Source organism: Syngnathus acus, chromosome 22 (assembly GCF_901709675.1).
Source record: "Syngnathus acus chromosome 22, fSynAcu1.2, whole genome shotgun sequence".
Lineage (NCBI taxonomy): Eukaryota > Metazoa > Chordata > Actinopteri > Syngnathiformes > Syngnathidae > Syngnathus > Syngnathus acus.
Window position 1 is genome coordinate 8,258,616 of NC_051106.1, and position 27,997 is coordinate 8,286,612.

The window sequence follows — 27,997 nt, forward strand, 5'->3', positions numbered from 1 at the left end:
TTTTCTCAACGGGTCAACAACAGCTCTCTTTTTTTTTTTTATTAAAACAACAAAACAAATACAGCAATATTTTGCAAAGGGAATGCAAAGATGTTGACAGAAGCGCGTTGTCCCTCATGTTGTTGTTTAAATTACATTCAAAAAAAAAAAAAAAAAAAAAAAAAAAGGAAAAATGTACAAAAGTGCTTACACCGTGCAAATACAAAGTTAAAGGTCTATAAAAGTTTAAAAGCTAGGGAGGGGGGCACATTTGTACATTTCTATTTAAAAGTATGGATGCGACTATATTACATCGCAAAAAAAACAAAAAAAAAACAAAAGCTGCTCAGATGGATGCTGGTTATTAGTTGGACATACCCGAGGTTAATGTTAATAAAAATAAATATTGTTTAAATAACACTCGTGTGGCTCCCGCTCAAGTGGGATGGTAGAAGCTCCAAGCCTCGGGGCGCTAAAACTCTCCCAAAAAGATACTCACCAGCTTTTAATGGCACTTATGGTACCTCCAAATAAGTGGATGTAAAATGTACAAGATTTAAAAAAAAAAAGTTCTTATTTGTGACCTTTTGGTGTGATGGACGTTCCTCTCGGCCTCCTTGAGAGTCGGACGCGCTGAGCAGCCGGTCAGCTCAACGTAAACATGCGGCGACACAAAGGTTCTCCTTGTGTAACGTAAATTAAAAAAAAAAAAAATCCACCTGGTGGATCAGTAACTGTTCTCGTGACCAGCCAGGATGTAGAGGTTGCTCAACGCCGTTGGGTGGTCCGTCGGCCGGCTCTCCAGAACCACCACCCTGGAGAGAAGGGGGGGGGAAAAAAATTGTTCAAAAACACAAGTGTGGAAACGAGTAGAACCCTAATGGGGTACCAAAAAGATAGATCGGTACCAACCTGTCGGATCCGAGGAGGCGGAAAACTCTGCTTGGGTCGCAGATCTCCTGAGTTACCTGTGAATCGACACACGAGAGAGGGCAATGCAAATTCCAATTATGCGTGATAACATTTCAATAAATGATGAATTGAAAAATATATGGGGAATAAAATAACTTCTTTTTCGGACCCTTGACAGTCCCAAAGAATTGCAGTCTGTGTGTTTGTGTTGTTTTGTTGCATGTAACTTATTGAACTTGTTTTTGTGTCACGCTTGATAAGTAAATATTGACTGAAAGTCAAAGACTAGTTGGTCTGCAACTTGAACTGACAGTCATGATTGACAAAACCGACACTATTTTGGTACAGGAATAAAATCTAAATGTGAACAAAATACAAGGCTGCCTTTGAGTTGGTCGTCTCCACGGAAAATTCCGTCTGCGTGTCAGCATCACGAAGCCCGACACTGCGTGTAAAAAAAAAAACGTGTTGATATTTCAGCCGGCCGGTGGACGCGAGCCGGAACGGGCGACACCTGCGCGGTGTTAAGCGCTCGACTCGGACGAGATGTGATCTGGGTTTCGGGTGTTGACGGAGGCGGCCGGCGAACAAATGTCCATCGAAGAACCGCTCGCCCGTGAAGGAATCATACCCACACAAAAGCTGAATTATTCAAAGCCGCTCACTGTCGTGTTTATGACGGGGCATCAATTTTGCATGCCTGCTGACATTTAAAAACAAAAAAAAAAGAAACGGATTGCGGCCAAGTCACTGGCGGTATCGTCTTCCATCAAAACAAAATGCTTCACCTCACCGCGATCTCTTGAACTTTTATTGTGTGAGCGACAGCGACTAGTGATCAGGTTCACGCCGACGACAAGTTCATTACCCGCCGTGCACGCAAAGTCACTCGCCGCACTCGGGATCACCTGCACGTCAATGTGTGATACGCAAAACACACAACTACACACAAGTCAGGGACACTTGCCGCTCCGAGAAAATACGACAAACATCTTGATGGTCAACTCATACTGGGGCTGTAGATCATTTTGGCATCGATTCGCCTAACAACTCTTCCATGGAGTAATCCAACCTCATTCCGTACCTCGTTGGATTTGAAGCTCTTGCCCTGCATGCCGTGCTTCCAGAAGGCCAGAACGCTGTCCTGCAGGCACACTGCAAAAGACATTTTCCCTCTATTATCATCATCATTTGTTATCTTTGAAAAGACATCCTGTCCAATTACAATCCTACCAACTGATCCGATGCCAAAGTCAAAACTGAGCTCGGACGCCAGCTTCTTGTTGGACTTCAGTTTGCCTTGAAGGTTGACAATCTTCAAGTTTTCTGTGTGGAAAGCACGTCGATCAGATTGATACGATTTGAGACTTCTTCCGGAATGCTGGCAACAGGATCCACTTACGGTCCAAACACACCAACACTGTGTCTCTTTCCAGCTGGGTGACGTGGATGGCGTCCACCTGCTGATTACCTGCAGGTAGAAATGACATGATCACAAAGTCAATATTTAAAAATGTCAAAGAAAAAACAGCCCTCAGAGTAGGATTGGAGAAGAGTCAACAAAGGACTTACTGGTTCCCATCTCGGTAAACCAGGAAGAGCAGGAGTTGAGGTTAATGGTCTCGAAGCGCACCACCTGGCCGGGCTCGGCGCCTTGGCTGATGGCCACGCACAGCAGCGGGTACTCCTGCTCGGGCACCACCAGCATCTCAAACACTTTCAGCGGACTGGGAAGCGGGAAGTCAAAGTGCTGTCGGGGTCGAGGGTCATACCGCGCGGGTGTTAGAGGCGATGGGTCATTGTGGTAGCTGAATTCACATGATGTGGGACTCACCTTGATGAGCATAAACCTCTGCATGGGCTCGTACCACTGCAGGAGGACAATGCCAGACTGCAGCGCGCCGCAAAGGTATTTGTGCCCTGTGTACGGGTTGCGCACTGTTGAGGGGAAAAATAGGATTAGACAATTTTCAGGTCAAGACGGAGAAATAAAAGTGTGCAACTACTCACCGATGCAGCACTTGTGACAACCCTTTGTGTCGGGGATCTTGGTTGTCAAGGCGAACCTCCTGAGGGGACAAAATAGCTCTCTGTCAGCCCTGCTGAAAACAGACTGTGACGTCGTGAACTGGGCCGAGCGGGACAAAGCTTTCATTTTGGTGCCAGCCAACTCCGTTTTTACACAAGCGGCCGACTGCGAATGAGCACACAAAAGGCGCTGACTACTTTGCGGCTGCCAAGTCGCAGCAGAACGCCGTTGGCCCGTCGGAAGTAACAGAAAGGCAATTCATCGAGACCTTTAAAAGGGAACATAATATTGAATATTGATTGGGGCTACGGAATTTGAGACTGCGTTTCCTTGGCAGAGTTTCAAATGATGAGTCAGATCACGACGCAAAAAGTGACTGCGCGGCCATCACCTTGGCAGAATCTTGTCCGGGAAGCGGTGCGTCTGGAGCTGGGCGGCCAAGCCGGGTTTCTTCAGCTGCTCAAAGAGCCCAATGAGGTTGTGGGAGTACAGCTGGAAGTTTTTCCCTGCGGGACAAGCCACCGGCAGTTACAGAAACAAACCTTTTCAAAACAGCAGCTTGGACGTTTGAGCCAGGTTAGGCGTGAGCGGCGCTAAAAGTGTGACGATGTTGTGAAGCGCGTTACCTTCTGGTGAAGCCGGTTAGTAGAGTGTCAAGTGAAGCCAGGTGGGAGCAGGGCGGACAGAAATGAGAAGAGAGCAGAGGTCAAGCAGGTCTAATAGCAAACCACATCGAACCGTGACAAGTCATTCAGCCATTTTGGTTTCACACTATAAGCAGGATGTTGAATCGAAGCTATGATCAAAAGATTTGAAGACTTGCTCCTCCATAGTCTTCAAATTTGGCAGCCATAGGACAAAGCTTGTTTATTCTAAACCTACAAGGTTCTATAAATTTCCCAACCGGGTGAGCGACAGCAGCTCTCGAGAGACACGCCGATGGCACAAAAGGAAAATGACTTCTCTTTTCAGCACGGGGCGGCGTTGGCAGATAACGCGGGACAAAAGCAGCGGCGGGCGATGACGCTGATGGGTAACGAGGGCCGTCGCCACTTACCCGATAAAGACATCAGGTTGTTGTTGATAACGTACAGCCACGTGCACTTCCTGGGGAACAGCTGCAAGGAGACAAAGACCTTGTATGACCAACACGGCATTGCGACGGTGGAAACCGATCCAGCTTGCCATTTTGTTTTTTTTTTACTCTTGACTCCAGCTGGCTTTACCTGCTCCATCGTAGCCTCGTGCAGCTCGTTCAGATTGAGCGTGTAGATGCCATCCTCTGTCCCAAAGATCAGGTATTGATCTTGATAAATAATAATAAACGTGCATTAGGATGGTGGAAGAATTCCGAAGTGGGCGGGCGTGGTCATGTGAAATTGGCGTCACCTTTGGTGTCCGGATGGATCCAGGAGGTGGCGCAGTTGATCTTCAGGGGACACCCATCGAACACTTTGGAGAAGCAAGCGCCCATCTGCCATCCCACAAATAAAAATGTTTTTTTGAAAAATCAGACTGCAAGCACACAGAGTTCAAGAGTGCAGACTGCTCACTCACCAGCACTTTGGGTGTTGGCGGCAAGCCGTTGATAGCCGGTTTCTAGCAGAGGAGACAAATGGTGACAATTGTTTATCTTCAAATCTTACAATGCCACAATGCTACTACGTCGTCAATGTTTTTGACGTAGTCGAGTGTGTCCAAATACTTACGGGAAAATCCTTCTTCAGCTTCCGATGCGCCCGGTGCGGGGCCGGCTTGGGGCTGTCGCCATTCAAGCTTCCGTCCGAGTCGTCGTCTTAGGGACGGAGGCAAATGTGTTATTGCACATTGTGCGACAACCGAATGTAGAGAAACTTGACAGTTGGAGCTCTCCCTCACCTTTGCATTCACACTTACTGACAGCTTTGTAAAGAAGAAACAATGAAGCACTCTGAGCATCAAATTGCAAGGTTTTCTCGAGATTCAAAATGGCGGCAAACCACAAATTCTAAAATGTATTTTCCCGTGTTTTTGGAATCCTTATAGATTTCCTTTTAATGACTTAAACTACCAATTCTTTTTCAGATTTTAATAAAAGCTGCCGTTGTTCTAGCAGGTCCTTACCCTGGTCCGAGGCGTGCGACAGGAGCCCGGGGCTGCTGACGCTGACGGAAAGGTAGTCCGGCGACGAGCTCCCGGCCTTGTTGGCGTGCTCCGGCGTGCTCAGGCGTCGCAACGCCTGGCCCGGACCGTTTTCGCCGTTGGGAAAGCGCCGCACTGTCAGCGACTGCTCGTCGTTGAGGGCGGCGTCCTCGCAGGGGATGCGCAAGCGGGGCTGCGGCAATGAGACGACGGCAAGTCATGGTCACGTTTATTTGGGCAGCCCTACAACTACCGCATTATTTCTTCAAAATAAGAATTCAGACGTTCTCTCACCTTCGGGGGCCGAGGAGGAGGATACCCTGGCTTGAGAGTGGATCTGAAATAAATAAAAACATTAAATGGATGGATGGATGAAGAAATGAGAACCACAATCAGCAATGTCATTTGAACCTAGCGGTGTTGGGTAACTTTTGTCCAATGTGTTTGCAGTATTTATTGAATGTAGCGACGTGACATTAAATGACAAGACCAAACATGTTTTTTTTTTTCGTGCTTGGCTTTCATTAAGTGAGTACAGCGCATGCGTGTGATTGTGATTAAACACGAGCATTTCCTCACAGTTCCACATCATTGAAGGCGTCATGGAGGTGAGCGACGTGTCCCCTGCAGCGAGTAAACAAGTGAAGCAGAGAGAAAGGTCACACTCCTCTGTGGCATTCGGGGACGATGGATAATTAAGAAGGGTCGCTATACATGCATACATGCGTTTGCGAGGCGGGGGAGTTACTCTTCAAAATATTCACCTGATATCAATTTGACAGGGTTTGAAATGGCAACGCAAGATGCTGGTGCGCTATTTCAAAAAATAACACAAACTAGCAACTCGATGTCAAAGTGATTTGGGGATTTGCGCGAATGGATGCACGACGACACGACAGTAGAAGACAAGCAACAGCGGTGTTAAGGCGTTACCGTTGGAACAACTCGTCCTCAACGCTTTTGAGGAGACTCCTTCGGTGAGGGGGGGGTGCAGGGCAGGTGAGAGACAAGACAGGCCAAAAGCAAAAAAAAGAGGGTGGGGAGAGAGAGATAGAGAGAAACAAGCAAAGCAAAAGGGAGACGTGAGAAGGAGCGCGCTTGCATGACATAAAAACATACGGCAAGCGCACGGGGTTGGGGGTCATGCTCATTAAGAATCAATCAGTCAGCCAGTCATGACTTTCAACACTTCATCGTGGACGTACGTGCAAGAGGAAGATAAAAGCCAAATTTGAAAAAAAACAATAGGGGTGTCAACAAGAGCAGCTGCCTTACCTGGCTGTTATTCCCCCCTCAGCAAAGGGGCTCCAGGGGGACTGGAAGTCATTATCTTTACTCACATCCTGCGGGAAGACAGCAGCACATATTGCAGCCGCTTGACAGACTTGCGCGCCGGCACCGCCGCCTGCCGTTCGATCCTCACCATTTCCGAATGCGCTTCCGTTTCTTTGCGCAGCGGCGGCTCGAATTGCAACTTGTCGACTGCCAACGACAAAGGAGACACTTGTTTAAATGGTGACTCGCTGGCCTTTGAGCGTTAACTGATGTCTGCTTTCATGATTTTTGGGGGAGCGTGGGCGACTGGACGTCTGTGCGAAATAGGCTTTGGGTTTATCTCGAAAACATGAGCGGAACAGATCAACTATAAGCTTAAAAATTAAAACCATGCCCAAACATTAACCAGACCTCGGGAATTATTGACTGTCATATCTCAGTATCGAGATCCAATATAAGGCAAGGTCGCATAGGTAGTGTGTGTGTGTGGGGGGGGGTGCTTCCCAAACTATGCGTCAACTGTGTGGTGTCAAAAACACACCAAAAGCCAGCGAAAGTGCCGAGTCGGTCGGGTATGAGTCAAACATTAGGATCCTATTAGTCATTGGTAAAACAATGCTATTTCTGTCAGCGAGCCATGAACATTTTTTTAGGTGTGGGGAGGTTACGTGTTACGACAAGACCACACAAGAGGGTGAGCGCGGGAGTTACAAAACACAAACTACACGCGCGACGTCTGGCTACGTCGCCACTGACCTGCTTGGCTCCCTTGAGGGGATTGCGGCCCTCCTCGCTCTGTCCCATTGTTTGCTTCAAGGTGAGAAAGACATATTGAGGAGTGCTAAATCATGCGGAACGGCCCACGGGATCAGAGACACGCACGTGCGTCTAGGGTCGATTGTTCTATTTCTACACACGCATGCAGTGGCCTGGAACAATGCCAGTGCAGAATGAGTGGGACATCGAGTGACCCGAACGGCTGGGCTGCTAACACCCCTATACCTCTGGCTGAATTGTTTTTTTTTTTGTACTTACAGGCCATCTCAGAGCGCGTCCTCTCTGCCCGAGCTTGCTTGTTGGTGGAGCGGATGGTGTGCCGGACCACCGAGAGGGGCTGCGGAACAGATCCGGGTACTGTTTATCACATTTCAGCTGAATTACATAACCTGCCGTGTATGTACACAGCGTCGGAAGTGACACTAACCAGTTTCCACGCTTGCATTTGGCAGCAATTGTTTTGTAACAGCCCAAATCTTATTGAACATGTTAGGCCGCTGATAATATCAGTCATGACTCATCGTGGTCAGGATGACTTTTGTGTAAATATAGTTCTATTAACGCAAGTACATCAGTTGGCCTATACAAGTTGTTCAAACTCATTCATATGCCCTCCCCCACACTTCAACATGTTGATTCATACCACTTCCTTTTTAGCTGGAAAGTCTGGTTCCTGAGAAAACGTTTAATAGGTGGGAGGGCAACACAACTTACCTCAAGGTCATCGTCGTCCACCTCGTTGTAATGCTGGTGGTTGTCGGGGTTGTTCATCTTGTCCAGGAGGTCGACGGCGAGCCGCCTCGTCAAGCCCGTCTGTGACACGTACACATGCTGCGCCGAACCAAGAAGTTAGGGGAAGACGCTCGAGCGTGTACGTCGTCGCTATAAAAAGGGAGCTTTTGATTACCGAAAGGAGCTTGTCTGCAGTGGGCCTCTTCTTGGGGTTCTTGGTCAGGGACACTTTGACAAAGTTGTGGAAGGCGGCGGACCTGCGGCGACAAAAGCGACACAAGAGTCACAACGTCGTGCTCAAAGGAAGGCTTCTACAGCATATTGCAGGGGGGGGGGGGGGGGGGGGGGGGTTCACTCACCATTTGTTTTTGTCTTTTAGCTTGGGTGGTTGGAAGCTGCTCTTTGACATCAGAAACAAGGCCCTAAACAAACGGCATCACACTCTCACCATTGGATCGCCATTCACAAAAATGACTTGATTCTTTTATGCTAAGGATTATTACTTCAGATGAATTTTCACCGCTTACCTCATTGGGTGCAGGTCAAACATGGGCGGCTGCAACTCTGCCAGCTCGATGGACGTGATGCCCACCGCCCAGATGTCGCACAGCTGGTTGTAGCCGCCATTCTTCTCCACCGCCGCCACCTCCGGAGCCATCCTGCACAACGTCAAGTGGAGAATCAGATGGTTGGAGCCTCTCGAGCTACTTTTCCAAAATGCCTCATGGCAACCGTACTCACCAGTAAGGCGTCCCAATGAAGGACTTTCTCTTGGCGATGGTGGCGGTTATTTTTGCAGCGACGCCAAAATCAGCTGGACACGTGCGCAAAAAATACATACATAAAATACACACAACACAAAATTGCACAAAATAAACATAGCAAAAAGACAACGCACACATTCATACGTGGGAGTTTTGAGGGTTGCGAAACGAGCTGAGGAATGAGGACACGCAAGAGCCGCTTACCTAACTTGACGTCACCGTCGTTTGTCAGAAGTATGTTGGCGCCCTGCAAAGACAACACAAAAAAACACGAGGGGTTATTCCCTGTGCGTGAAACCCCACATCATGCCACATGCTTAGAAACATCCGCAACGCGTCTGAATCCTGATGACATACACAAACACTCGCGTAGATGGCAATTCAAAAGTCCAAATATTGATGTACCTTAATGTCACGGTGCATCTTGCCTTTGGTGTGGAGGTATCCCAAACCCTGTGAGAAAAAAAACGAGACCATCAGTCTTTGTTGAAAAGAAGCGCTTGAATAAAAAAAATCTAAGATGAAAAAAAAAAAAAAAAAGAAGAGCTCATTACCTGTAAAGTCTCCCGGCAGACGTACGCAATCTGCACCTCTGAAAGAGGACCGGTAACTGTAACACGCGGGAGACAATCGTGTGAGTGCAATGCAAGAAACACTGCTGTTTATATTTAAAAAAAAAAAAAGAAAGAAAACTCCACACCATGATAAATGTCCTGCAGGGATCCGCCACCGCAGTACTCCATGCATATCCACAGCTTCTCTCGACTGAGCAGAGCACAGCAAAAACAACAACAGTCAGTTTTCAACAGTTAGCATGTGACTTTCCGCCGCCGGTTAAATGAAGAGCGACACTGACGGCGCTCTCACCAGAGGTAGCTCCCAAAGTAGGCCACAATGTTGTGGTGCATGCATTCCTTCACCATGAAGATTTCCTGCTGGATGATGGAAAAGTCGTCCCCTGGAACACACCAGCACGGAAAACGCGTTAACGTCGCAAGGAGGAATCTGAATCTCTGATTTAAGCCAATTCTTGACCATGTGAGTTCAGTCGCTCAGGTGAGAGATTCAAACGAGGGCTTGGATTTTTTTTTTTTTTTACTACACACAAGAGCTCCATCAAACTGAACACCTTGCACTTTTAACTTTCACATGTGTAACTCTCAAACCTCCAGCCAGAGATTTTTTTTTTTTTAATGTCAGCCAGATGCTTCTACTGCTATTGATTTTTGAGATTCCAAAGTCCACGTTAGATTTGAAACAGAGTTAGAAGTTGAGGTGACTGGCACTGTGTGCACTGATTAAATCAATATTCAACATCTCTCCAGATAGACAGGAGGTCTGCTGTCAAAGTTACATTTTAGTTTTGAAAATGGGAGAAGAAACAAAATCAAGGTTTGAAAACTTGCTGAGGGTTTGCAAAAATGTATTTTCACAAACTGTGAATTTGTAAAAGGTCGCTTTAAAAGTCTCTGCATGTTCCTTGGCTTTGTGCGTGTGTTGACAGTAACGTACGAGTCAGCAGCACAGCGGCCACAAATATTTGGGAAAAGGCTAATTTCAGGGACTTGACTCAGAGCTTCTAAAAAAAAAAAAAAAAAAAACTACAGGCATAGTGTTGACTTTTACAGACACTTCCTCCCCGGGTTAACTGCTAATGGAAGAAACATGCTGTTATGGGAGTTGACGACTGTTGAATGAATTCTCTCACACTTTCAAATGCATCTGTCAAAGATATTTTCAAACTCATCTGCCAATTCAGCAGCCGTCAAAAAATGCAGCGATCCAGAATTTCTGCCAAGTTGGAATCATTGAATGTAGAGTCAACAAGTGAGCGCAGACCTTCAGGTGATCTGTTGGCCAGCGGGCCAGGCCGCGCCTTTGTTGCTCGAAGTCGGTGCCAGCATCACGTATGCCGGTCCGACCAGTTTTGACATTGCAAAAGACATTTGCACTGCAAATGTGAGTCAAGTGGCCCCAAAAAGAGTTTCGAGTGAAGGTTCCAAATTTTTGGATTTATAGTCAGGACACTCGTAGTGGATGGAATAAACGCCATATGGGCCACCTGACCACCACGGTGAATAAATGAAAGAGAAAACGCAAACTCTTAATCTCCTCCCCACAGCCATCCGAGCTCGGCGGTTGGATCTGCATAATCTCACTAATCCGCACGGCGTTGACTTGGTCACTGTTGATCGGGATGGGACAGCGAGCGTGTTCCTACCTGCTTCCAGCTTGATGATCTTGACGGCGGTCAGCTCTCCCGTTTGGATGTTGCGCGCCTGAAAGACAGCGGCGCAATACTCGGTTTAACATCCGATTATTTTTGTCGAGGTCCTTCTCCCATTTATTTTGGAACAAACAAGCAATAAATGAATCTGTGTCACAACAGACAACATCAGATTTATTACACCTAAATGTTTTGCTCTCATCGGTTGGTTTTGCTTAAAATAAAGCCCATTTGAGATCTCGTTTCCCAGCTGTTGCGGTGAACGCTGACGATTTGGCGTGTCAGGCATCGGGATTGAGGTCAAGGCGGGCCGCCGCCTCTAATCCAGCACGAGTCAAGTATGAACGTTAATGGTGCGATGGGAATAAAACCGGCAACATGCGAACTGTTGACCTTGATTTAAAAAAAATAAAATAATAAATCTCAGGTGTTTCTGCCAGTTGACACACTGATCAGATTTGGCCCTGCATACCAGAATTCCAGGCGCAGCATTCCACTGTGGGGGAAGTGGAATAGTGGGTAGCGGGGTTCTGTGAAGTGGGGGGGGGGGGGGGTTCCAGCCGCAGAGGTTTTGCATAGAAAGAAGTAAGGGCGGGGGAGCTGAACGATGCTTTATCTGCAGCAGATGGATAAACAAGGACCTTCTCCGGACAACACAGTACATCTCACTTCATTTGGAAGCAGCAGAATGTGAGGAATTCTTTTTGGAGCCTTTTAAGAATTTCAGCAGGGGAAAAAAATTAATCTGTGAGACTGGTGTGCCGCAACTTTCCCCAGCGCATCAACGTGGAGTCGCAAAACAAAGTGAATTTGGCAAATGAGTTCTACTTCAAAAAGTGATAAAGTGACAAAGTAGTTACTTGGAGCCTGATTGACACGCGGGAAATAGCCGCATCAGTGGCACATACCTTGTAGACATCCCCATAGGTGCCACTTCCCACCCGCTGGATGAGCTCAAAGTCATGTTGAGGGTTTCGCCGCTGGATCTCGCCGCTGGGCCGAGGAAATATGTCCATGGTGGGTCTGACCTTAGAGGAATCCGGTGCGGGCTATCGGCTGGAGCCGCTGAACTAGTCGATGAGTCCTCGGTTTATTCAGTTGGGCCTTGTGGCTTCTCCATGGCCTGGAAATGAGGAAAAATATTTATTTGTAGCTTTTTATTGTAAATATATCTTTACTATTATTATTTCTTTAACGAACCATCACAGTATATTTGTCAAGTCAAGTCAAGTCATTTATACATTTATATATATTTACAGTATATTTGTGGAGGACGTATGAGGGGAACGAAAGGAAGAGTACAGTAAGGTAGAAACAGAAGGAAGTGAGTCAAGGTAAGGCTAAATGACAGGTAGGATGGGTGGAAGGATGGTAGGATGCATAAAAGGAAGTAAAAAAGATGAAAAGAAATTACAATGGTTATAATTACAGAAAGGAAGAAAAGCAGCATGATTTCAAAGTAAGGCCTAATAATGACGATGAATGGAAGACAAGTTGATTGAGTTTTTACAACGTGAAACAGTTCACTGTGGTATCATAAATGACCATTTAATTTTACTTATATATCGAAACAACTGCAGCACTTTTAGGAATGCTTAACCGGCACTGCAAAGCAGCTTCATACGGGTGCAGTCTAATTGTCGGGAAAGTGTTAAAAACCGCAAAAGAGTGAAAATGTTTCACAAAAACAAGTTTTTAGATGTTTGTGGGTAGTTGTAAATACATAAATAAGTTCACCAAAACGCATTTTACAGACGTTGAAACGCGCCTTCTACTATTAGTTAGAAGGCAACAACGCCAGGAAATAGCCGGGCCCAGAACCACCATTTCTTTGAACGATGAAGCTGGAGGGAGGTTAGCATCCCTGGCTAATGCTAACGGCTAGTTTCTCCAAACTTGAGCTGCCTGGTGCTTACCGTTCGTGTGGACGACTCGGCCGTGCTTTTTATATTCAAATGTCCATTTGACACTTTAAGCGTCGAAAACTACGATGAAAAGGGAGGGAGCCTTTCAACCGGACGTCCTCTTTTTGCTACCGAGGCGTTCAAAAGTTGAGACGGCTCTCAGTGGCTCTTCTACGGGCAAGAGACGACCTCGTTCAACAGCAGTCGTCGCCAACAACTTCTTTCGGACATGTCATCTTCTTTACTCGGTTGACAGCTTCGGAGAGAAGAGTCCCGTTCCCAAAAATTTCGTCAGACGTCAAAATGTGGAAAATACAAACGATTCCATGTGTTAGTTTAATACGCCAATGCGTTTAAACAAAACAACAGTCGGTTGCTGTTAATCTCCGTAAATTTCAGGATCCTGATGAGGCGTTCATGAACACCTCGTCAAAAATAAACTCGTCGTGATCTCACGCTTGTTTACATTACAAAACGCTATGTTGTTGTGTAGGAATGCAGAGGCAATAAATCCAGGGAATGTGTCATCGGGACGTTTGTATGACGTCTCATATTTAGACTAGAATAGTGGAACGTCTGAAATTAAATTATATTTTGTGCTAGTTATCTACGATATTTGTATTCCAGATTAACGATGGTCCTCAAAAGCACCGCGCGTATACAGTTTCAGCGTGTTTTAGCACCCCCTAACGGTAGAAAATGAGCTGTTCATGACCTGGTGATGCGTTCAGGAACACTGTGTAAAATGTCGACAAATTAAAATATTAATACATTTACAAAATCACCACAACCCCAACAATTTGTCACCGTGATGTTTGTATGATATGTATAATATATCAGTCGTTTAATACAACTACACTTTCACCTGTTTCTAGTTTGGTCATGTGTCGTGATTTTTTTTCCGTTTTTTTTTAGACTATATTGTGATTTCCAAAAAACTAAAAGGAATGCATTTCAATGGGCGTCAACCCCCGTGAATACCGAGATGCCACTGTACTGTAGTTCATTGAACGAACCTCGACAGGAGACAAGCGCGCCCCCTGATGGCATCTCTGCGCGTCACAAGCGGAGCGCCCAAGCGCCATCCTCCTCCTCGTCGTCTTCCTCCTCTTCGTTGTCCTCCTGCAATCTCTCTGGTGTTGTTCTCCAGGCGCATCCTCCTCCTCCCTGCCGCCCCTGACCGCAGACTTCAAGCTGCTGCACTAGCGGACACAACAACATCATTGGAGACATTGCCATTTCATTCTCGTCATTATTGTACATATTGAGGGTGGGGGGGCGGCAGGCGCTATGGCGAAACACCGCAAAGACAGAGACAGCTGGGGTGAGTGTACGTGCCAACATCTTTTTGTTTTTTTAATTCATCATCTTTTTTATGGGCGTTAACAGCGCAGGTCCTGGTCAACGTCATTGTGTGTGTGGGGCGGGCGGGGGTGGGGGGGTTGTTTTTGCACCATATCAAACGATTATTAAGATAAAAGACAAAAATCCAGTCGTGGGAAATGTTCCTTAAATGTCGCCTTTAAGGTCTTGGGAATGCATGGGAGATCTAGTGTTTTAATTATGTAATGGTGCACTGGGAAATAGCAAGAAGTCACCTTCAGGGGGGACCGTTTGTATTATATTAAAATGTTTATAAATAAAAAAAATATTTACGCCTTTGGGAGGGAGTAGAGAGGGTGACCCACTTGATTTTATCCGGCTGGTGTAACATGCAGCAGTGGCGGCAACGCCTGGGCGAGGCCTTTTTGCATACATTTTTGTTTTTAATATTTATAACTAAACACATGAAGCAAAAAAATATAGGTCAAATGTGTGTGCCTATAATTAATTGATTATTCATGTAATGGCTAAGGAACCAAAATCAAGTTATTTGGTTCATTATATTTTTTAAATGAATTGGCTGATTAATCGGTTATTTTTTTCTGCCAAATATCAGAATTAGCCTCAAAATACTGTCTCAGTATCGGTCAGGCCCTAATGACACAATTCTTACATTTTGAGTTGGATGAAGTTATTTTTGCCGTTGCCCAGAATCAAAATCGGTACAATCATGTCATCATCCTACTGCCTGCCTCATTGTTTTCCGAGCAGCTGCTGGCCATTACAAAAAATGGCAAAATATCAACAGAGACGTTTTTTTTTTTTCTTCTCCCCAGGGTCCCTGGGTGACAAGAACATGTACGAGTGGAGCTCAGAGGACGAAGAGTCGGACGGGCGGGCGCGGCCTATCCAGGTGCTGCTGGTGAAGGACGACCACACCTTCGAGCTGGACGAGGCAGCGCTGAGTCGCATCCTGCTGGCCGAGGAGGTGCGCGACCGCGAGGTGGTGGCCATCTCGGTGGCGGGGGCCTTCCGCAAGGGGAAGTCCTTCCTAATGGACTTCATGCTGCGCTACATGTACAACCACGTGGGTACCCCGATCCAATTCTCATGTCCTGCAATACGACAATAATAAAGCATGGTTCCGTTCGACTCACCTTTTTACTTCAGGGCTCGGACGACTGGCTGGGCCAGGCCGACGAGCCCCTGACCGGGTTCTCGTGGAGGGGGGGCTCGGAGAGGGAGACCACCGGCATCCAGATCTGGAGCGAGGTCTTCCTTGTTGACCTGCCTGACGGGACCAAGGTGAAGTTTGCTTTTATTGTTGTCGCCCAAAATTGGACACAATAACAATAGTTACTAAATGTAGTGTGTGTGTGTGTGTGTGGTGACATAGGTGGCAGTGCTGCTGATGGACACACAAGGTACCTTCGACAGCCAGTCCACGCTGCGTGACTCGGCCACCGTGTTCGCTTTGAGCACCATGATCAGCTCCATGCAGGTACACCAGTTGTGGGCCCATTTAGAATTTAAATTCTGCTGGTGATAATGCAATGATAGCGCTTTGTTAAGATATCTGACAACGGTTTAAAATTGTAGAAAAAGAAAATTAATAGGAAATATGAAATACAGGTTTACAACATCTCCCAGAATGTCCAAGAAGATGACCTTCAGCATCTGCAGGTAAATATTCAAATGGATTAGATGATGTCTAGTATTTTTATTTTTTTTTTGCTCGAAAATGAATCCACTAAAAAATATTTCACAGAGAGAAAGTCATAAATGACACAAAATGACCATTTTGTGATTTTGTTTTTCCCCCTTGACAGCTGTTCACAGAGTACGGCCGACTGGCAATGGAGGAGACCTTCCTCAAACCGTTTCAGGTAATTTGATGATCATAAAATAGAATACCTTTGTGGCTCTTACCTTCATCTGCTCTTATTTGCAAGTCCATGATATTCCTCATCCGAGACTGGAGCTTCCCGTACGAGTTTCCATACGGGCAGGAGGGAGGCATGAAATTCCTGGAGAAGAGGCTCAAGGTCAGTGGGGAAGGATGTGACTTTCCTTGAAACCTGTTAAAAAGTGACTTCATTTCAAATCCTGCGTGTAGATCTCGGAGAACCAGCACGAGGAGCTGCAGAACGTGCGCAAACACATCCATTCGTGTTTCACCAACATCTCCAGCTTTTTGATGCCTCACCCCGGCTTGAAGGTGGCCACCAATCCGCACTTTGACGGACGGATCAAAGGTACCCAAACAGCGGAGATGTCGCCCAAAAAAATGCGAGGCGGTGCCATGTTAGCGGAGTAGCAGCTAATGTTAGCTAATAGCTGATAGCAGACATTTCAAAATGATGATTGCAGAGATCGACGGCGAGTTCATCAACAACTTGAAGGTTCTGGTGCCCTGGCTCCTGAGTCCTGGCAACATTGACGTGAAGGAGATCAATGGCAGTAAGATCACCTGCAGAGGCCTGCTGGAGTACTTCAAGGTCAGGGATAGTCCAGTATTTCAAAATGGCCACCGTTTTCCTTTTAATGCGTTTTTTTGTCTTCTCCAGGCCTACATCAAGATTTACCAAGGAGAGGAGCTGCCTCATCCTAAATCCATGCTGCAGGTAAATGTGTTAGGAGCTTTGTGGATGAGTGGCTGGACGGATAATGATGTCGTGGTTCGTGTCAGGCCACAGCGGAAGCCAACAACCTGGCGGCGGTGGCTGCGGCCAAGGATCTGTACAGCAAGAAAATGGAGGAGGTACGCCCGCATCCGCCGTGAGACTCGCCGATGATCGCCACTCATCTCTATTCTCCGTCAGGTGTGCGGTGGCGACCGTCCCTTCCTGGCGCCCAGCGAGCTACAAGCGCGCCACGCCGTCCACCGCGAGGAGGCTCTGGCGCTTTTTCGCGGCGTGAAGAAGATGGGCGGCGAGGAGTTCAGCCGGCGCTACCTGCAGCAACTGACGGGCGAGGTGGATCAGGTCTTCGTCCAGTACATCAAGCACAATGACTCCAAAAACATTTTCCACGCCGCCCGCACGCCCGCTACCCTTTTCGTGGTCATCTTCGTCATGTACGTGGCGGCAGGCGTGACGGGCTTTGTGGGCGTGGACGTCATCGCCAGCCTGTGCAACATGATCCTGGGCCTGGCCCTCATCACGCTCTGCACCTGGGCCTACATACGCTACTCGGGGGAGTACCGAGAGCTGGGGGCCGTCATCGACCAGGTGGCCGGGGCGCTCTGGGACCAGGTCGGTCGCAATCTCTCCATCCATACACAATCCGTCTGTCCACATCCATTGAGAATTCAAGTCAAAAATCAAACCTGCAACTCATCCAATACATGCAATGTAGTCAAACAGCCACCAGATGGCAGCATTCCTGTTAATTCGTTCAAATCGTGACAATGTATTCCATGTTTTGAACTCACTTTGTGTTTTCCCTTCGACGCCTCAACAGGGGAGCACGAACGAGGTAAGAATGTGACACTCCTTCTTCCCGGTGATGCTTTTCATTCTCCTGCGTGACCTTCTTGTGACGCCTCCCGCAACGCAGGCGCTGCACAAGTTGTACAACGTGGCAGCCAATCACCGGCACTTGTACCAGCACGCCTTCCCTGGGCATCAGGCCGACGACGTTGGAGAGGCGGCGGCGGCGGCGGCCGAGGAGCGTGGCAGGAAGCGGGACTGACTCAGCACGGACCGGACCGTACACTGCTCACTGTATACGACGAGCATCTTCATCACTCAGCTTCCTCCTCATCAGCTGTCAATCATCACCTGGACGGGAATGTCGTGCGGCGTATGGGGAGCCGCTGGAGTATTTATCCTACTAGAGCACTTGGAGAACAACCAGGGCCCACCTCCTTAAATGACTGTCCTACTCGTTATTGCGTCACTTTACGTGCAGAAGACTTTTTTTATTTGCATTTAATCCACTTTTTTTTTTTTTCAATTGGTTCTTACAATTTGTTACATGCATTGTTTTTGCAACTATGCAAAAAGCTTTTTGTATTTTTTAGGTTTTCATGTGATATTTATTGATATGTACGATACGTGTTATAGGTTAAAATGCTATTAAAAAATAATATTACGCATTTCACAGCTATACATTGACTTCAGAATCCTCAACAGATTTATTTATTATCGTTGGACAATTTTATGTATATATTGTTTTTTCCCTATTTTTTACAGTTTGTCACATTTTATTGTAATGTGTGCATGGACGCAGAAAACCTATTGATTTTTTAAAAAGATGACTTGTACATGTTGTAGGTCGCAATATTATTTCAAATCATTTTAAATATAATTGTTCTCCCACCATTTTTGCGAATGGAATTGCATATTTGTCATCATTTGGTTTAATTTACTTTAAAGTTTTGTTTTTTTTTCATTCAGGGAGGAAACACTGTAAAGTGTGTCTATTTTGTCTCCATACAATTTTATCAAATGGATTTATGCAAAAGCAAACAAATACTGCATCAATAGACATTTTCAAAAATTGTAAATCGACTCTAGGACACCTCTGTACAGTATATTCCATAGTTGAACGTTTTAGGAAGCCACAAAACACAGCCATTGTTAACCAAAGTCACAGAATTTCCAACACAACTCTTGATCTAATTGAGTGTACACTGAATCATTTATCTGATGAGCAAATTTACAAAGTATATTGCAAAGTCATTGTCCGCATGGTGTCGATGTTTTCTCATGTGTCATTAAGATTAGGAACAGAAATCTTTAAGACAGTGGCTTTTGTGAGATGTTTCTTTGTTTTTGTTTTGATGATTTCTTTTTTTGTATGTGACGCACGCGACCTCCGGGCACTTTGGATGCGGCCTTGATGTTGCGCTGTGATTTCAAACGTGTGTACGTGACGTTTTTGTACTCATTGTACTAAAACGGACCTTGTATTTTTTAGTCGAGACGTGTTGTTTAATCATTTGTCTTTATATAAGAAAGCTTCTAGAACTGCGATTATCGATGCTAATTGTTAGCATGTCAACGGAGTTTGGCATGTTTGTTAGCATTAAGCTAAGGGGGGGGGGGGTCCTCGAGCAAAGCTACTGTGGATGGTTGTTCTACACACAAGATGGGCAATTATTTGGTTTTTTTGTTTAGTTTCACTGTACATTTCAAGTGGGAATGCCATTACACAGCTTACAAATATTTCTTGGGATTTTTTCATTTTTCAAACTCTTGAATTGGATGTATGAGTTCACTGCTCATATTAAGTTTACGCTTGAAATGAATGATGGTCATTATTTTGAAAATTATTTTGGTGTGACGACTATAATGTTAATGGCTTTATTACCACTACAGATCCATTTAACATCTCCAAAACTCCTTTATTAAACCACCAAATAAAACCAAAGTCGCTTCTGTAAGTGTTGAGTTGAATGCAATGCACAACATGTAAAACATGTAGAAATTAGGTTTTGTGAATAATAATTTCTAATAGGTAGCCTCCTTTATCACTGTCCTAAAAGGATAAATAATAATAATTATTATTATTATTAATGTGGGTATAGCTAGTCAGTTGCACCTTATATAACTGAACTCAAAATTACATTTCACCTATAAACTGTACAGGTTTACATAACTGTAGCTTTAATATGACTTTGTTTGTAAATGTCTTTACGTTTCAAACGCTACGAACGGTGCATTTTGAACGCTTTATTACACGCCATTTCTTAGTGACGTCAAGACGATCGCCTATATTTATGGCCGTGCGTTGCGGAAGGGTCAGAACTTGTGCGCTGCTCGCGAACATAGCGTGGAGGTCCTCGCGGCGATTCTATTGCAAGTCCGTTCCATTACTTGAGTCTATTCGAGCTGACTTTTTGAAAGTTTGGACGGCGACGGGTCGTTCGCCAAAGGCTTCAAGATGATCAACAAACTGACAGTGATTCGCTTTCTTTTGTTTAGTGTTCTTCTGCAACAAGGTGAGATTTATTAAGATTTATTGATAATATAATAACATTTCAATAAAGATTTTTTTAATTAGAATTGATTATTTTTGGATGACAAAATGGCATGGTGGCGAAAAAGTAATCGGCATGCAAAACGTTCCAGAATGAGTGGCGGGGTGCCCTTAAAAATTCAGTTTCTGAACCGTTGGCCTTGAACTTTAGTACATTTGATTTGCGTAGTGACCTTTAGAAAATTGTGATGTTTAGTTACTTTCTTGGTAGTCAATTTCATGATTCGCAGGGGAACAAGAGGGTAAAATAATCTAATAAAACTATATAATCTTGAATTAAGTATAGTGCAATAAACGAATATTTAACTAATTATTGCTAAATTGATCACTGCTGAAGTAAATACCCCATAATTTCATTTATTTCTTGAAGTAAAACAGCATTTCAGTTAATTTTCAACAAATATTGTGACGTTCTATTTGTGACATTGTATTTTCAACTGGCTTTAATGGATGGAATAAAGCTTCAAGGCACAGCAGGGCCTTCTAAAGTTACTATTTTAACAGACATAAGCAATGGCAAAATAAAGTTTCTTCATACTGACGAACGATTAAAGCAATTAGAATCTACGTGTAAACGTCTGGAAACAGTGACACTGCGTGGACAATAATGGTATTAAAGCAATCTACGCAGACAGTTAATGCAGAGCTGTTAATAAATTGGAACTAAATATTCCATAAATTCTAAATAAACACAAAATCAAATACCCCATCTTTTCATTTAAATAATTTTTGGCCTTCTTAGTGCACCATACTAAATTATATTCTTGTTTTGATCATTTTTTGTTTTTGTTTTTTCTTTCCAGTGCAGTGTGAGTGTAAGAAAAACTGGCGCGCCTACAAAAACAACTGTTACTACTTCTCCCAATACGCCCGGAATTTTAAGAAGGCTGAACGCCACTGTTTGTCACTTGAAAGCAACCTGACCAGCATTCAAGACACCGATGAGAGGGTTCCATTTCAAACTTCTATAGTCTACACATATATAGTAGCTTTATTTCTGATCTAATCTATTGCATCTCTCTCTCTCTGCATCCTATCGTGTAGGACTGGCTGATCAAAACTCTGGACAAAAGCAAGGTCCCATCTTTAACCTATATACATATATTATACACATATATGGTAGCTTTAGAGATTGATCTATAACATGTCTTTTTTTGTAGTTCCCATGGAGCACCTGGATGGGCCTGAAGTACAAATCAGGAGGCTGGAAGTGGACTGATGGAAGTCGTTTCAACAGATCCGTGGCGTAAGTAGCATAAAGAAAGCGCTACAATTTAATAACCTGCAGAATTGGCTACATTTCTCCTGGTCATCGGTTGCTATGCAGATTTTAAAGGGCCCAGTGATAACTGCGTATAGTTTTTTTCTTTACGACAAAAAAAACATAACGGAGAACTTGTGTTTGGCAGGATCTGTGTGTGAAAGTTGCTTTTGTTGCAGGTTCTGGGGGGAGGATCAGCCCTCAATGTATTTGTCTGTGACAACTAGCCGATGTGCTTCCATGTTGAGCCGCGATGATGGGCGCTGGTACAACTATAACTGCATCTTCACCGACATGCCATACATCTGCAAACGTTTCATGGAACCCCAGTTGTTTGTGAGTAACATGTTCAAGAAAATCGGAGCAAACCAGACTTTGCGCTAGCTAATCCTGCTGTTGGTTGGTTTCAGGTGGCGCCAAATGGCTTTGGAGCTTTGGACAAAACAGAGAAACTGGCACTGGAGGTCGTCACCAATATGGTCATTTCGGGAAAGGTCGTGCCCGTGAGTAGTTAACCCCGGCAACAACGGAAAGTAGCATGAATTCATGATGATGATTTTTTTTTTTTTGATTTCCAGAAAACAGCGCTCAACATAACTCTGATCAATGGACTGTCCTGTTCATCTCGTGGTGTCAACTGCTCACGCGCACTGGACATTAAAGATTACAAGGCTAGGAAGGTACGTCTCATTTTTGAGCATTATTATTAAGTCACATTATTTTTTTTTTACAAATTGCGTTATAGAATTTGCAATTCGCGAAGCTGGTTGGAGAGCTGGAGGACGGCAGAGTCATCATCATCAAAGGACGTGTCCATCAGAACGCAACACGGTGAGGCCATAATTGCTCACAAATAGCCCGCTACCATAATTTCTTTGTATTTTTGTTTGTCTTGCAGTTTTAACGTCAGTTTCCTGAGCAATGACGCCAGTATTCCGCTGCACATGAGTGCTCGCTTCAACTGGTTAACAGATGTGAATGTGCTGGTGATGAACTCTTACCTGTCCGGCAAGTGGGGCAAGGAGGAGCGCAAGCAAGGAACCTCCTTCCCTTTTGGACGAGGCCAGTTCTTTGAGGTAACAACAATCTACTTGTAGACACCCTTCATGCTTAAAAGATCTCAAGCTGCTATGTTTCTATCTGTTGCTCAGATGATCGTCAAGTGTACTGCCAAATTCTTCAACATGACCATCAACGGCGACGTCCACCTGAGCTACAAGTACCGAGCTCCCGTGGCCAAGATCGACCGTGTGGGAGCCAAGGGCAACGTGACATTGATTGACATCAGGCAGATTTGACACAAAGGCCTTGAACATGATCCGAGCTGCCACCTACTCTATGATTAGCTCAAGTTAAGGTATAAGTTAAGGTATAAGTTAGGTATTATAAAGGATAAGATTTCTTTGTTTTTTGTAGGTATAAGTTTCCTTTATGTTCGATGCACCCCACTTATTTAACCACAGTGCTTTTGGGGGAATTATATTAAGCACCTAAAGGAGGCCATTTTGTCTTGTACCACCATGACATCAGTTGCTCGGGGATCAGGTCACAAGTGATTTATCAATTTTCTGTAAACCTTCATTTCTTTGCATGCCAGAATAAAAAAATAAGCAATATGTTGTTTTTTTGGGTCTCTACCAAATTTCTGCTAACAGCACCACCATGGAGTTATTTTTACCAGGTTGTAATGTATTTTCAGAAAATTTGACCAAATACTAAATTTAAATATTGTAGTGATTGAACAAAACATTTAATATTTCACCCAAGTGTAGTGAACCAGAGTTTCAAATTGAACCTCTGAAATTTAATTTTCCACCATAATCAAATTTACAGAGAAACCATTTTTCCAAAATCTACGGCTCACTTTTCGTACACAATCCCAACCGCGGAAATGGGCGGAACCTGCATAGAAATTTTCAGATATATATTAAAATAAGATATTTCTCATTTTCTTGCTGGCATAAAGTACTGTCCAACCAGCAACGTATGGCTTTGAGACATTTCTGAATATCATATAAAAGGTGTAACAGTTAGCATCTTGACAAAAAAAAATAGAACTTTTTTTTTTTTTTTAGTCTTTTGAATGAAAAAGTGTTTCCTAAAGTTCCAGTAGCTTATAATCTTTCCGAGGTGATGCTTTTCCTTAAAAGAAATGCCATCCTATGCATTCCTTAGACACTTAAATATCGCACAGGTTTTGGTGGATTGCCTTGAAAAAATCATTACAAAAAAGGGGGGGGCCAAAAAAAGTCGTCCAACACGTCTGTGTTGCAATTGCTGCCTTTTGGTTCAGCGTTTAAAAGGCACAATGTTGCTTTGCCAGTCCTCCCAGGTGGTAGCTTCTTCATCTGAATGTTTCTTGTGATACATATTTGGATCAAGAGGCAAAGGCACACGAGGCGAAGAGGGGCGTTTTGGTCACATGAAGCTGTTGCCGGGGGGCTGCTGGGCGTACCACTGCTGCCGCTGTTTGCGCGCCTCCACCTCGGAGAGCAGCGCCTGGCGGTACGCCTCGTACGACTTGACGATGTGCTCCAGTTCCTTCATGAAGAGCAGCTTCAGCATGCCCTGGTACGTGTCCAGGTCGGCCAGCTGGAAGAGCTCCCACTTCAGGATGTGGTCGTACCTGGCAGAAGAGCAACGCCCGTTGCGTCCACCCCGAATGACTACGCTCGACACCGACCAAGTTGCTCCATATGGAAATGGTTGAGCAGTGGAAGAAGTGCGCATTTGTTTTGTACTGGCAGGTTATTTGGCTGCCTAAGACGAGCCTCGTTTCAAAGCGGTTTGTTTATGTAACATGGACACTCCTAGAGTGGAAATTCAAGTTTTTAAATTACTTTTCAAATTTTTAGTGACTTGTATACTTGAGTCTGCCAGTTGCGCCGCATTTGATTTACATGATCATGGGTTCTGAAATATTTCTTGCAAATAATTTGACTATTTAGGTTTGCTTCTTCTGTGTTTGGTAAATATGATTTAATTTTTTTTTTTTTTTTTTTTTTTATCCCAGTCCTACTCTCATGTCATTTGAAACCAACAACAGACCGGTTGCTGAATAAAAGTCAAGTACTCACTTGAGGGGGGCACGGGCGTAGACCTGCAGCCAGTCCGGGATCTCGGCGGTGTGGTAGGGGTTCGCCGGCACCAGCACCGGCTGGTTCCTCTCGGTGGGCCGCGGCTGATAGGTGATGGGCGGAAGCGGCAGAGGCGGCGGCTGGTCGTAGCGCGGCACACTACAAAACAAATTTGGAGATTTTTAAGTAAAGGAGTGAGGAGCATGGTCCCGTGAGAAATGAAGTACCTAGGAGCACAGGGGTGGCGATACTGCGCCCTCTTGTTGATGTGGTCCACGTAATAGACGCCAAATTCGGCCGACTCCACCTTCTCCCAGCCCGGCGGGAGCCCCTCGCGCTCTAGCGGGTGGCTCCAGTGCGTGGTGTTAGTGTTGTGGTCGATGTAGTACTTCCTGCCGCGGATGGTCCAGTCCACGGTCCAGCCGGTGGGGAGGGGCAGGTCCTCTGCAGTCAGGCTGGAGAGGTTCCCCAGTGACTTGGCCTGGATTCGACCTATGCCTGCAGGGAGGATGACAAGTATTTCCCTCAGCCACACTAGCAAACAAGCAGGGGTGTGAAGACTTTTGATAGCCACTTTTATTGACAACACGCCTCTAAAAGCGTGTTTGGGAGGTGACAAATGCGTCGAGAGAGCATGAGAGCGAGGTCACTGGAAGTTGGTGAGCGAAGAAGAGGAATGTGAGAGCGCGCCACAGAAATGTACTCCGCCTCCTCCGCAACCGACTCGTCATCCTCATCCTCATCTTCATCGCCATCCTCCTCGCCGTGTCAGCCATTTCCTGCACTTTGGACGTACTCAGTGTTGTCACTGACGGCGGACGAGGAGAAGTCAATGCAGCGACAAAGGAGAAAATGTGACAAGATGGGGAAGCTAATGCTAATCGCTAAACTAAGGCATTTTGACAGACTGTGACATATAGTGGCATGTTTATAAATTTATGACAGCAAGTAGGAAAAACCCAATTTTTGGGTTGTTGTGTACAAAGTTGGGTCAAATGATCCCAACCTCCCAATTTTGAACCCAAATTGGGTTGTTTTTAAATCCACAAATGTTAAGCTTGCAGTGTCATCAAACATAAATAAAAAGCTCCCAAGGTCTCAAACTCTTTCTAGTATTTAGGAGAGGCTGTCGAGTGCAAGTCAAAACAACAGGTGCCATGATAGCTTTAAACCCAACAATACATTTGCAAGCTTCAGACATTATATCAGAGCCCCGAATAACAGACAGGCACATACCGTAACCCAAATCAACATGGCAATGTAGTAGAATGCAAAGATTTTGCGTCTTTGTATTGGAAAATGAAACGTAGGCTCTCACGGGGAAGGTGGCCAAAAATGCCCAGGAAAACACAAATGTGCTGATGTGCGCATAGCCCGAGTGCCTTAAATAGAGCACACGGTCACAAGTTTGTCATGTTGAGTAAGATAAAGAACACAAACACACAAGATGAAGCAAAGAGCGCTGTGTGGCTTCCCGAGAAGCCTCTGCCTGCATTCCTATCACGCCAACCTTAGCGTGACGCGCGTCGGGAACATGCGGCGCGGATATGAAAAGGCTTGTTCATGTGGCCCTGAATCTATCTTTAAACACGGCCGTGACAATTTGCGGCGTACCTGTAGGGCCGGGGAAACTTGCCTAAATATGTATTTTGTGTTTGCACTGTAATGTGACGTTTGTGGCAAATGTGTATGCAAAATAAAAAGAGCAGGCAATCTTGATCCCTGCCGCCGACGGTGAAAAATTACCTGAAGGGGGTCTGCTGGGTGTGGGGGGCGTGCGTTGCCGCGGAACTCTTTGGAAGTTGGGTTCTCCATGCTCATAGTAGTGGTAGTCATCCGGGAAGCGTTCCGGCATCCTCCGAGGCTGCTGCTGCTGCTGCCTCCCGTCGTAGTAGGAAGCCTCCTGCGGGTGGTAGTAGTAGAGCCCGGCGTCGCCGTTCTCCGACACGGGTCCGCCGTCCGTCAGGAAGGACTGCAGCGAGCCGGCGTATTCGTGCGGCAGCTCGCCGAGACTGCGTGGCAGGTACGGCGGCGCGGACAAGCGATGGCTCTCGCGGCGGGCCGCCTCGTGCGGCGGACGTGGCACGGCGGTGCGGAGGAAGCTCTTGCTGCGGGACAACGCCGGCTCCCGGCCGGGGGTCGCCGGGAAAGCGGAGGGTCCCATGTCGGGCATTGGCACGTCGGCGCGGCGGGGGATGGTGGGGCCATGACGGATGAATGAGGGCATAAGATCTGTCGGAAAAAAAAACCCAACTTGCGTTAGTTTTAACTTGATGTGAAAAGTTGCTCACTTCAAGGACAGTTAGGAGTTTCCATTTCAGACAATGACAGGCAACTACATGCGTTGGGATGCCCAAGTTTAAAATCCACTCGGAGGAACTGGGTCAGAAAAAGGGGGGACTGTTTGGACCATATTCCCATGATAATGTGGGACATTATGGGCCACAATAGGACATGACAGTACAAAATGAGAATGAATAGGAGATATATCTGCATGATAGGAACATGGTGAGAGAAAATTGGGCACCCAACATTATGGTATGGTAAGGTATGTTTAAAAAAAAAAAAAAAAAACGGAATAAATGGGACTTGATGAAACAAAACGAGACGCAGCAGGATACATGATCGGGGACAAAACAAACGGGACGTTACGGGACAAATGAGGACATGCTGAGACACGAGACAACACACTGGACACTAGATTATGATGGATATTATATTATCATTGGAATTGTGGCCATTGCAACTGACGTTAACGGTATCTGGGAACCTTTGTTTTACGCTACGCAGTCAGGACAGCAGCTGGTTGGTTTTAAAGTTTAAAAGTGCACGTAAACGTGAGTTCAGCATAAACTAAATAAAAACAAAAATAAGAGAAAAAAACAAATAATTCTACCTCCATACGGGGTGTTAACAGCAAAACAAAATCGATAGCAAGATGGGCTAAACCAGGCTAAGCTAGGCTAACTATCCAGCAGCCTGTTGCTTACTTCGGAGGAGCGGCGACGTCTCCTTCTTCACATACTTTCCGTGGACCTCGGCCGGCTTCGACGACTCGCTTTTACTCTTCTTTCGCGAGAGCATAATAAAACTCCAGTTTGAGCGTGGCGGCGGTGATGGGGGAGGCGGAGGAGGGGCGGGGAGAGGACGTCAACAACGCGGCGATGTCAAGCCCTCCGCTCGGCGGCCGCCCCGCTCTCCTCGTCGCCGAGCGCAGATACAGAACATTTTGGAAGCGGACTGCTTCGAAGGAGGAGGAGGCGAGTATTAGCCTAGCCGATGCTAGCAAGAAGGAGACGTCGCTCCAGTCAGTTGAGGTTTTGGTGCGCATGCGTACACTCTACCTGCGGGCGCATGCGCACAAGTGGTTATTCGAACTAATACAATTAAAAAATTGAAAACAATTAAAAATAAAAAAATAAACACAATTTTAAAGTATGTCATCTTTTAATTTTCTGCAATAACATCCCTTTCGTCCAATATAAAGCACACATTTTAAGGAAAAGGGAAAAAGAAAAAATGAATAATAAACCCCAAACAAAAAAATGTGTGGCAAATTTTCCCCCCCATAACAGTGTGAAGTAAATAACAAGCATATAGTGTCGTTTTCCATTGACAGAAACACCAATAG

General features: G+C 45.5%; 4 protein-coding genes and 1 long non-coding RNA gene across 11 annotated transcripts; 3 read left to right on the forward strand and 2 right to left on the reverse strand.

Annotated features, from left to right (window-relative positions):
• Positions 1-25: 25 nt before the first annotated feature.
• Positions 26-13,143, reverse strand: map4k5 (mitogen-activated protein kinase kinase kinase kinase 5). Of its 6 annotated transcripts, XM_037241187.1 has the most exons (36): positions 12,733-13,143; positions 11,725-11,939; positions 10,811-10,868; positions 9,457-9,547; positions 9,290-9,354; positions 9,144-9,199; positions 8,995-9,042; positions 8,794-8,836; positions 8,567-8,639; positions 8,353-8,484; positions 8,185-8,247; positions 8,001-8,082; positions 7,808-7,924; positions 7,352-7,430; positions 7,073-7,126; positions 6,465-6,523; positions 6,317-6,384; positions 5,975-6,013; positions 5,621-5,665; positions 5,336-5,378; positions 5,024-5,234; positions 4,630-4,715; positions 4,478-4,519; positions 4,310-4,394; positions 4,147-4,226; positions 3,978-4,038; positions 3,547-3,549; positions 3,312-3,426; positions 2,902-2,960; positions 2,726-2,829; positions 2,464-2,641; positions 2,294-2,362; positions 2,125-2,217; positions 1,976-2,046; positions 892-947; positions 26-794 (listed from the first exon to the last, which is right to left on the reverse strand). In XM_037241187.1, the coding sequence occupies exons 2-36, from the start codon at positions 11,830-11,832 to the stop codon at positions 707-709; spliced, it is 2,724 nt and encodes a 907-aa protein (XP_037097082.1). In that variant the 5' UTR covers positions 11,833-11,939; positions 12,733-13,143; the 3' UTR covers positions 26-706. The 6 variants fall into 6 exon arrangements, with proteins under 6 accessions (XP_037097082.1, XP_037097085.1, XP_037097084.1 ...); XM_037241190.1 differs by lacking the exon at positions 7,073-7,126; XM_037241189.1 differs by lacking the exon at positions 5,975-6,013.
• Positions 13,144-13,764: 621 nt separating this feature from the next.
• Positions 13,765-18,032, forward strand: atl1 (atlastin GTPase 1). 2 transcript variants are annotated; one of them, XM_037241258.1, is made up of 14 exons: positions 13,765-14,050; positions 14,880-15,130; positions 15,214-15,348; positions 15,440-15,544; positions 15,676-15,726; positions 15,873-15,929; positions 15,996-16,088; positions 16,160-16,298; positions 16,414-16,541; positions 16,611-16,667; positions 16,733-16,804; positions 16,866-17,297; positions 17,506-17,520; positions 17,602-18,032. In XM_037241258.1, the coding sequence occupies exons 1-14, from the start codon at positions 14,011-14,013 to the stop codon at positions 17,734-17,736; spliced, it is 1,710 nt and encodes a 569-aa protein (XP_037097153.1). In that variant the 5' UTR covers positions 13,765-14,010; the 3' UTR covers positions 17,737-18,032. The 2 variants fall into 2 exon arrangements, with proteins under 2 accessions (XP_037097153.1, XP_037097154.1); XM_037241259.1 differs by having other exon boundaries at positions 13,765-14,044.
• A 1,760-nt stretch (positions 18,033-19,792) lies between these two features.
• On the forward strand, positions 19,793-21,985 carry LOC119116217. Its single transcript, XR_005096240.1, has 6 exons — positions 19,793-19,990; positions 20,832-20,977; positions 21,073-21,274; positions 21,469-21,625; positions 21,700-21,792; positions 21,868-21,985. It is a non-coding gene; the product is annotated as an uncharacterized LOC119116217 (long non-coding RNA).
• Positions 21,986-22,082: 97 nt separating this feature from the next.
• Positions 22,083-22,905, forward strand: LOC119116209 (galectin-8-like). The gene is made up of 2 exons (XM_037241443.1): positions 22,083-22,365; positions 22,441-22,905. Exons 1-2 carry the CDS (start codon positions 22,234-22,236, stop codon positions 22,585-22,587), a joined length of 279 nt encoding a protein of 92 aa, XP_037097338.1. The 5' UTR covers positions 22,083-22,233; the 3' UTR covers positions 22,588-22,905.
• A 151-nt stretch (positions 22,906-23,056) lies between these two features.
• Positions 23,057-27,698, reverse strand: sav1 (salvador family WW domain containing protein 1). The gene is made up of 5 exons (XM_037241326.1): positions 27,357-27,698; positions 26,113-26,598; positions 24,594-24,864; positions 24,367-24,525; positions 23,057-23,915 (listed from the first exon to the last, which is right to left on the reverse strand). The coding sequence occupies exons 1-5, from the start codon at positions 27,448-27,450 to the stop codon at positions 23,708-23,710; spliced, it is 1,218 nt and encodes a 405-aa protein (XP_037097221.1). The 5' UTR covers positions 27,451-27,698; the 3' UTR covers positions 23,057-23,707.
• Between the last annotated feature and the right edge of the window lie 299 nt (positions 27,699-27,997).